General features: G+C 51.1%; 1 protein-coding gene across 2 annotated transcripts; it reads left to right on the forward strand.

Annotated features, from left to right (window-relative positions):
* The first annotated feature begins 2,046 nt into the window (after positions 1-2,046).
* On the forward strand, positions 2,047-9,619 carry LOC122390642 (F-box/LRR-repeat protein 20-like). Of its 2 annotated transcripts, none has more exons than XM_043383783.1 (8): positions 2,047-2,193; positions 4,980-5,183; positions 5,515-5,651; positions 5,910-6,397; positions 6,664-7,230; positions 7,577-7,769; positions 7,972-8,099; positions 8,438-9,619. In XM_043383783.1, exons 1-8 carry the CDS (start codon positions 2,179-2,181, stop codon positions 8,605-8,607), a joined length of 1,902 nt encoding a protein of 633 aa, XP_043239718.1. In that variant the 5' UTR covers positions 2,047-2,178; the 3' UTR covers positions 8,608-9,619. The 2 variants fall into 2 exon arrangements, with proteins under 2 accessions (XP_043239718.1, XP_043239719.1); XM_043383784.1 differs by lacking the exon at positions 2,047-2,193 and adding an exon at positions 3,873-4,248.
* The last annotated feature ends 315 nt before the right edge of the window (positions 9,620-9,934 follow it).

A 9,934-nucleotide genomic window follows, 5' to 3' on the forward strand; every position in this document is an offset into this window, starting at 1 on the left:
CTGTAAGTACTACCGGCAACAGCAGACAGACAGACAGACAGACAGACAGACAGACAGACGGACCGTCCCGGTCATTGCGAAACGCGCCGCTGCTGGTGTAACCGCGCCTGCCGCGCGCGCCGGGCGTCGTATCACGACCCACTCGGTGCATGGCTCCTCTGTTTGCAATCGCCAGCTGCACATCGATTGGTAGATTGAGTTCGAAATCAGATCGCCTTGCCGACTAGATGCTATTACTGGGCTGGGTGAAATTTGGTGAGTGGGCTTGTGACAACTGACAAGCTTGCACATGCACAACATTTTTGTAGGCACATTTGCGTGTTTGGCCATCTGATGTATTCCACGTAGCATCCGATTTGTATTGGGCAATGGAAGTACATACCTGCTTATACTATGATACATTCTAACATGGCATGATACCAACTCGAAACTTTATCAGATGACATTTTGTATTTCAGATGAACTTATGACACATATGAAAGCGACTGTTACGCTAATGATGCGAGGCGCACCCGTTTCGTATTATGGGTAGGTATGGGTAAAACCATGCAGAAGCACTGTAAACAAATCAGTTGGATAGGAAGGCCGGAAGGCATCTTTGCGAACCAATTTCGTGATAAAAAGATTGAAAGCTAAGAACAAAGACAAGAACTAAGAAGTAGTGCAAACTGCAAATGTAGCAGGTGTGGATTAAGCAGCCATCGTGTTTAAAGCGATAGACTAGCTGAATTGAAGACAGCGACATCCCTCACAATTTCACACGGACCCATAAGTAGTAAACGCTGTCTGGGGATGACCACAGCCTTAACGCCCTCTTAGGCCACCCTGGACATCGCGTGCCGCCGCCTTTTCCGCTGCTGGAGCTGGCCAGCATTTGTTATCGGCTCTGAACTCCGAGATATGGGCGATAGGAATTCCCCATCCCCCATAGTCGTGAACGTTTAGCAATAGGTCGGTGACACAGGGGCGGGCTCAAAATAAGTATTGACCAACCAATGAGGCAACGATCAACTGCCACTGGCTTTGCCAGTTCATTGAGCAGCGCGGGTGGCTTTTAATGGTGGGTGACGATGCACTCTGCCCGGGAGTGTTGGAATAAGAGCAGCCCAGCGGCCAAACCAGACCCGGCTAGATAGGGAGTATTGCAGCGAGATATTACAGCTGGATGAACGGTGCAGCTTGACAACGTAGTGTTCTTCACAAAAATAAGTTAAGTGTTATATACAAACAAACAAACAAACAAACAAACAAACAAACAAACAAACAAACAAACAAACAAACAAACAAACAAACAAACAAACAAACAAACGAAGAAACACTGGATTCAGCGCTGCGTTTAGACGGTTCGACTTACACTATAAACAGACTACTCCCATGAATGATGGGCGGTGCCATATTGTCCAATGGCCGTGCCGAGGTACGATACAAATCATCGCCTATTGGAGACATAGCAGCTGGAGTTCGTGAAAATTATGTGCCATGGCCGGAATCTGAGCCAGCTTTTGCACATCATTGCTGATAAAGACACATCTATCGATGACGAGAAAAAAGCCTCTTCTGGGTCAGGTTTTGACGTCCACGTCAAGTACGCAAATAACTGTCACGAAGGTGCAGAATCAGGTGTCTTATCTACTGCTCTCCTGTGATTCGCAGTGGCGCGTCGGACGGGACGCCGGCCGGTCGGCCTACCGTCCCCTCATTATCGACCGACGATCATCCGACGGTCGGACGGGGGAGGGGGGGGGGGACGAGTATAGCCGGCCGGTCCGGTGGGGAGCGGGGAGGGGTGATCAGCTGCAGAGGGGAGGGGTGATCAGCTGCAGAGGGGAGGGGTGGCGCCGGACGCAGTGGGGGGCGCTTGTCTGTGGCGAGCGAGCACTGAGCGGAGCCGACGGCCGCCTGCCTATTGGCGGATCCGCCAAACGGGCTCCGGTGAATGAACTGCGTGTGGCTGTGGAGGCAGACCCAGTGTGACGGGGAGGTGCAGAGAGCGTTAAAAATACGCAGCTGCGTGGGGGCGGCCGCCACTTGGCTCCCTGCCACGGTGTCGACGCGACGTGCGCTTTCGTTCTTGCTTATTATCGGTGCCATACGTGTCCCTAACAGATCCCAAAAGCCGACCATCGCCGTGATATAACCCACTAACGGCTGAAACCGACGCTCAAGCATCGAGGAACGATGGCGGAACGCCAGGTAAGAGAGCGTGGCCGCGTCAGCGTGCAGTGGACAATGCTCAAAATAACAGACCTTGGCTAGCAGACCAACAAGGTCAAAGGCAGACGTGTGCATGGATCTGGAAAATGGATCCAAGATCTGATCCCGTGGATCTGAATCTGGGATCCGCTCAGATCATAGATCCGACTCCTCCATTTTGTCGAGAGATCCACTGGGATCATAGTTCCGACCTCTTCATTTTGTCGAGAGATCCACTGAGATCATAGATCCACCTCTCGGATCCATGCACATGTCTGGTCAAAGGTAACTGCTACACGTCTCAGTGGCCCTCAAATCCCGATGGTGATGCAGAGTTGCAATAATTGAGTGCCCTGGTGTTATTAGTAATTAATAGTTATACTCGCAACTGGCTCGCTGACTCCTGAGAGTGAACGACCATATATGTAGGCGGTGGCAGAGTCCAGTTTGAGCCACTTCGACGTTTGCGGCTTATTTTCGACGAGGATGACTTGCGAATGTTTACCCCGCGTTCGATGTCTCTCGGACGGCGAAGATTCTACGTCGTCCGGCCAATCCCGTCCAAGGTCAGCGGGGGCTCGGCTGCGGTTATGGAACGTGATTGGCCAGACGGCGTAGAATCTTCGTCGTCCGAGAGACATCGAACGCGGGGTTAGTTGAGTTTGTCTGCGAATGTTTAGTTGCGTTTGTCTAGGTATGTGAAGACTGTAGATTGTGATAGGGGTAATAAAAACATCGGAAAGGAACCATCGGTAACGACCGAAAACCATGGAATGCGTTCTGAGTTCTCAGTCATGCAGATGGCACACCCCGGTAAACAACATTGTTTTGGTAGTACCTAGCTATCAATTCCTGACCCTCTACACATGCCAGGACTGACAGTCGCATGAAGGGGGGGGGGGCAATGAGCGTCCACTCGAAAACCGATTTTTAACATGATGCTAACATCCCATATGGCAGGCATGCAGCTTGGTGGCCGATAGCCCTTTCATCCCGGTCTGGTTCCGCTAGTGCATTGGTGCATTACCATGCAAAACACGTTTCGTAGAATAAGTAGGTATCCCTACAAAAAGTCCAAGAAGTTTCTGCGGGCATTTAGGGAGCATCTGGACCGTGGACGTTTGGTTGAAATCGGGGTCTTGAGAAAAGGTTCGAATCAGTGAATGTCTTTATTTCTATGATGTTTCGAAATAGGTACCCTACTTTTATTGAAAACCATGCCCATTGTGTATTCTCAATATCAATTTAAGATCTAATAAGATCTGGATTGTCCGCGGTGGGTGTCCGATCAAAGTTTGTAAATTAGACGATTTGGAGTTTGGACGTTTGGACCAGTTTGGACGCTGGTGAGCTGCCGACGTTTCGCAGGTTTGAAGTCCCCTGACCGGTAACACAATTTTGTACTTTGCTTGCTGCTTAGCTGCCGAAGCTATAACACTCATTTCATAGATATGCAGACATAATACTAGTCAATGAAAAGCATTTTTCTTTAAATTTTATTGTTCAAATTTGGTAATTGCAGCTTTTTCATATAATTGCATCGATTTATGCCTTGCGAGTCTGTGCCTGTGCCGAACGCAGTGCACTGAAGGCCGAACGCATCTATTGTTTACCAAACAGTAGACATATCTGACGCGCAAGAAACAAAATATTAGAGAAAGATATGTTATGTGATATCATTGTTTTATTGGATAATAATTGGATAAAAACTGAGTGGCACTACCTGTCTTGGTTCTCCCATTTCTCTAGTGTAATGTATTTTTCTGCTTATTCAAAATCATACATGTGGCTGGTTCCCCTTTTCAAGGCATTCAATGATTAATGCCCATATTGCCCAAGTAGGTTGAGGTAGTCAAGGCTAGCCGATACTCTGCAACCATATGGCTCTAATCTCGATAATTTTCGTCAATACCTGCTGTAATGTCGGACCTCTTTGGCACACTTGAGTGGCTTTCGCATTAAAGAAACAGTGCATCAAATATATACAATTATCAATGACAAGCATTGGCTAGGCAACTGTGCTAGCCGCAGATCCTGATCCAGCAAAGTGAAGTGGTAAGATCAATACCTACATGTTGGTTGTGGGGCATCCTCTCCACGGTTTATATAGCCTTGCTCTCCACTATGTTGCTTTGATTTACACTAGCTTCTTGGGTATTGCTTTCTTTCATTTTGATACACATTTCAAACCAATCTTTTCCCAATGAAACGTGTGAGGTTTCTTTGCTGTACCGATACCCTCTTTTGGTGGTTGGAGAACTGCATAGATTGCACCAAAGCTATATAAACTGATTGCACGATAGATTGTCAATGTTGGGTGCTGCAGGAGGGGCCAATGCCCTAAAAGCCCCTTTGCATTTGTGTCGTACGGATGAGTGATTTACTATGCAGTATGCATGCTCTTGTTATAAGATATAATGATATTATTGATTGGGAGCATCTTTTTAAAATCCTGCGAACTTCCTAGTTCCCATTTTTATCAATGGTTTAGCTTAATATTACTAATATTGGTTTGGTAATGTCATTCATTAGAAAGCTGTACTGTAGAAAATTAAGGATGATGCATTATTTGGGTCTGTTGTAATTTGTTTTGTTTATTAGACCAATCTACACACATTAGTGCATTGTCCTTTCACATTGTCAAGTTTCTAGTTTATATAGCAAGAATCTTTCACATCGATTATAAGGGATGATATGTTGATACTAGTTATAAGATGTGATATGGAGTATGCAGCATGGCACGTCCACCTCCTGACACCATACTGTCTACGTCATGATGTTCCCAGAGGCACCAGCAGGACGTGATGCCCCGCAGACGGCGTTTCCGACATGCTCAGCACCGTCCAGAGCCTTCAGCGGACATACACCAGCCCGCACTGGCAAATGGCTCAGGGACCCGATCCAGCACATGGGGTGGAGGGTGGCCGGAGTCGCCAGACAACACTGGCGATAACCAACTGCGGCTCTGCGTCAGGAACCTGCCGCGAAGAGTGAGTGCCAGGAGTAATATATTGATAACCGATTGTGTTTTGCTTAAATTTTGCTCATTTTTATCGATGATTGTTTTATAGTACCTATATTGGCGATAATATGCATTCTATTGTTTCTCCTGTAGATGTGAAGCTTGATCTTTGCTACTGAGTTTATGACTTATCGTTCTTGACCTTCAACTCGGCTGTGTCCAGTTAAACCAATTAATTTTCCAGGCAAGGGGACAAAGAGCAAAAATAAGTACCTAGCACCTTTTCATTAGCTGGATAAAAATTGCGCGAAGATCAACTTCTTGCATCATTCTAGTTTCATTGCTCTGCCTGTTAACAGATCTCCAAGCGCACGGTCTTCCACGCCTTCGAGGACTTCGGCTTCGTGAAGGACGTCACACTTGTCAGAAACAAGGAAAGCGGCCGGCTCCGTGACTTTTGTTTCGTGACGTTCACGGAGCGGAATGCGGCGCTCGGGTAAGAACCGGTGACTTCCAGAATATCCCAGCATTCATGTGCCCTCTCTTGCTGGATTTCACCCGTAATAGATACACTTGTAAATTGTAATCATGGGCGAAAAGTATGGCGCAGATTCGGGCTCGAGGAGAAGTCTAACTGGGATATCAAATTCTGTAAACTGAGGCAGGAATCTGCATGTAGCCTGCCCGCGTCGCCGGCCGGTCAGTCGACACTGATCGTTCCACTGAACTGACCGTCACCGGTCGCCGTTTTCAGAGCCCTGGAGGCGGCCAGCGTCGGCTCGGTGTGGCTGGGCTCCCGCCTGGTCACTGCCGAGCCGGCCCGGCCGCGCCGGTCCGCCGCCCACCCTCCGCAGTCCCTGCCCACGGTGCCTGCCTCGCCAGCGGAGTCAGTGACGGCCGAGCCGCGGGGACAGCGGAGGCGGCGGCGGCGGCGCGGCCGGTCGTCGGGCGCGTGCCACGCGGACCGGCTGCCGGCGGAGCTGCTGGAGCAGATCCTGTCTCTCCTGCCGCTGCGGTACCAGCTGATCGCACAGGCCGTGTCGCGTCGCTGGCACGCCGTGGTGGCCGGCCTGCTGGCGCGCCGCGCGGAGATCCTGCTCGACCGAGACTTTGCCGACGCTGGAGAGAGGGTCTCCATGGACTCTGAACAAATGCGGAGTCTGCTGCGGCAGGCGACCGGGCTGCGGCGGCTGCACACGGGACCGGCGCACCTTTGCCCGTTCGACGCCATGGACCACATCAGTGAGTGCCTGGAGAGCGCGGCAGTAGAGGGCAGATCAGGGAGGGATGGAGACTCGTCCCGAGGGTGCTGCAATGGGTTGGACCTAAATAATGTCTAATGTGGCATGTGCAGAGGGTTGGATTCGATGGCCCCTATGGCAAGGTCAGGTATCAACGGGCTAAAAATTACCGAATCAGTATTGAATTGACTTCATATCAGCAAGCGAAGCGGAGTTCTGTCTTGCTATCTCTAACCACCACGTCTGTCTGTGTCCGTTCGTCCTCAGCGGCGCACTGTCCGAACCTGCTGTCTCTGGACATGTCATCCGGTTTCTTCACGTTCAGCCAGCAGCGTCTGCGGCGTCTGGTGCGCGCCTGCCCGCTGCTGGAGGACGTCACCCTGCCCTCCTACTACGTGTGTGACGAGGCCACGGTGCTGGTGCTGCTGCGCCACCTGCCGCGTCTGCGCCGGCTCCAGCTGCTGCCGGGCACCCAGCTGACGGGCCAGAGCCTGGCGCTGCTGCCCGGCTCGCTGCGCCAGCTCAGCCTGCCCTGCGGCTGGCTCAGCTCGGAGCACGTGCGACACGTGGCGCGCTGCCGCCAGCTGCGCGAGCTCGAGCTCACGGGCGTGGCGCGGCTGAAGACGGCCGACCTGGCGGCGGCTCTGGCCGGCTGCCGGTGTCTGGAGCGGCTGTCGGCGGCTCGGCTCGGCCCGCCGCCGCAGCTATACCTGCCGCCCGAGGGGCTGGCGCGGCTGGTGTCTCTGGACGTCAGTGACGCGCCAGGGGTCACTGACGAGACGCTGCGCCGCCTGCCGGAGCTGGCGCCGGCACTGACCGCGCTCAACGTCCAGGGTTAGTGAGGGGAGAGGGATGGAGCGCGGGAGTTACGAGAACAGAGAGGATGTGACTTGATACACCGTCAGTGCTCAGGCAGTGGACGGGAAATGACCCTAATCAAACGACATCTGAATGCAACACCATACCTACCGGCATATAACTATCACCACCCAAGTCTTCAATGCCAATACCGTGGAAGCGAATCTTATCAAACGACGGAAACTGTCTTGAAATGTGGAAACTATACCCATTTGATATGCACTATGCAGCCGTAGTCCAGGCCAGTCTTTTGATATCATGTCGCACTCAATTACACCCTCCCCAGCTGCCTGTGCTTGATCCTCTCTCCCCGCCTCTCCAGGCTGTGACGGTGTGACAGAGTCGGGTCTGACACACCTCGACCGGCTCTGTCACCTCCAATCCCTGGACGTCGGCTACGTGTGTGATGTCACCGATCACGTGCTGTACCGGCTACGGGCTCTGCCGCTGCGCGAGCTGCGGCTGGCGCAGGACGCCACCGGCAGCGCCCGGTTCACAGAGACCGGAGTGGTTGGGTAGGTAAGGGGACGGGATGGGGAGTGTGGAGGTCTGACGGCCCTGACGGTGATTGCCGATGAGCTAGTCTTCAGTTTTGTTTCCTGTAGACTCGTCGCAACGGAAAGGGCGCCTCCTTTGCAAATAACCCACGCTGCGTTGTTGGACTGAACAATCATTCGTCTCTCCGTTATCTGACCTCTCTTCTTTTACCCCACCCAGGCTGGCGGTCGCCCTTCCCTCGCTCGCTCTGCTGGACCTCAGCTGTGTGGACTGCATCTCAGAGGGCCTGGTGGAGCGACTGGAGAGCGACCTGCCCGACGGACGCTCCCTCGGCATCTACGTCGGAGGTAAGAGCAACGGGAGAGGAGACTGGAGTCCGGCACTGCCTGACGTATAGCATGGAAAATATTAGGAACGTCATTAAGTTTTCTTATAGTCGTGAAATTCTTCGAAACTGTAAACTAATCTCATTCAACGATCTTCAACTCATGTTTGATAATGCAAAATACGGACGTGGATATTTCTTTGCACTTCTGAAGCGGCAAACGATCAGAGGTGCCTATCTCCCCTCAGAGTCGCTCTTCTTCTATCCCCATCGTTTTCCCCGTGGCAGCCACCTTGCTAGAGCTCCCTCGCGCCCTGCAGAGTCGCTCTCAGTCTGACCCCACCGTTCTCTCTATCTCAGGCACCTCGCTGGAGCGGTACGGCCAGCCCACCTCAGATCGTGTCCGCCTGCTGCGGTACATCACCGTGCCAGGCGGACGGCGGCTACTCACCGCCGAGCAGCTCTGGAACGAGAGCGAGGAGGCAGAGGTGCCGACCATTGCCGACTGGCGCCGGCCGCCCTGTGAGTGAAGACCATCCCACGCTGCCGCCCTGTGTGTGACCGGCGTACCGACCATAGCAGATTGGAGGTAGTCGTCCTTGCCCTCCGTGATCGGCAGCGCTGGAACGGGACAGTGGCGCTAACTATCGCCGATTGGCGGTCGTTGTCCTCAGCCTGACGGGACCAGCTGCGTTGGAACAGGGCGGTAAGTAACGCCGACCATCGCTAACTAGCGGCGGCTGCCCTCAGACTGACTGTGGTCGGTCGTGAATGACGAACTCCGTACAACTACGGACGATCGAATCATGAATTGGGAGTAGAAATCAACCAAGTTTACTTATTTGAGATTGACCAAAGCTTACACTTAAGTTCTCTTAGTCACAAGTGACGATACTATAATCTCTTCTACACTTTAGGCAGTGAAAAGAAGAGCTTGGAGCAAAGGGCCGAACCCGGTATATGTATGTTGTACAATGTGTAATTGTATGTTGCTCAATGTTATACAGGGATTTGATGTGCGAACCGAGTAAGTGAATGGAGTGCAATAGTCGTGTTTGTGTGTGATAAAATAAGATGTATAATGTATATTGCATAAAAAATCTTGCGAGTCATAATTTTGTTTCCGTTTTGGAAATTCAGAGTGTCAGGTAACAAGCTTTACATGTATGAAATTTTATTTACTAGAAGTAGTTGTATCTTTGCGTGTGATAGTTTTATTGACTGTTCTGCTAAACCAATTCCGTCGCGGTTTACCGTGTGACCGAATGAAGTAAATTAGTATGTACTGTGCTTATTGCGCGGTGTTCGTACAACAATAGAAGTACAACCATGGAAGCTTTCATCGTCGAGCTGCGACAAACAAATGTCATAATTTCTTGTCGACAAGAACGCAATCGGCTGTATATCCTGAAAGTTTTATTTGTTTGGGATACGTTTTTGTCTAATTTATTTAGTTATGCATGTCGTAAATTATTGTTTTATCATGTAACTACTTCTTATTGGGAGTGTGCTAATGTGACAATAAAACCACAGCGTGCTACAGTGGACGTTTAACTGAACTATGTCTCTGTTTTAGCGGTTTTGTCCAGTGTCGGTCATTACACGGCAGGCCGCACAGAGTTGGCGCTGCACAGACGGGGTCTTTTAGGTGCTATCGGATAGGCAGTCAGGCGGACCCTTGTTCAATGTGCAGTCCACGCGGTAATAACCAGACGAGTTAAGTTTATTTATGTTGATGAAACGTTTGTCCAGTGTTTTGTGATATTACCAACATTGATGGCCGGTGATCCTATTCACACATGCCCACGAATGACTATCTTACCAGTTACCATCACTAACGAGCCCTTTCCTGCCCGG

The sequence above is a fragment of the Amphibalanus amphitrite genome, unplaced genomic scaffold (assembly GCF_019059575.1).
Source record: "Amphibalanus amphitrite isolate SeventyFive unplaced genomic scaffold, NRLGWU_Aamphi_draft 000404F_arrow, whole genome shotgun sequence".
Classification (NCBI taxonomy): domain Eukaryota; kingdom Metazoa; phylum Arthropoda; class Thecostraca; order Balanomorpha; family Balanidae; genus Amphibalanus; species Amphibalanus amphitrite.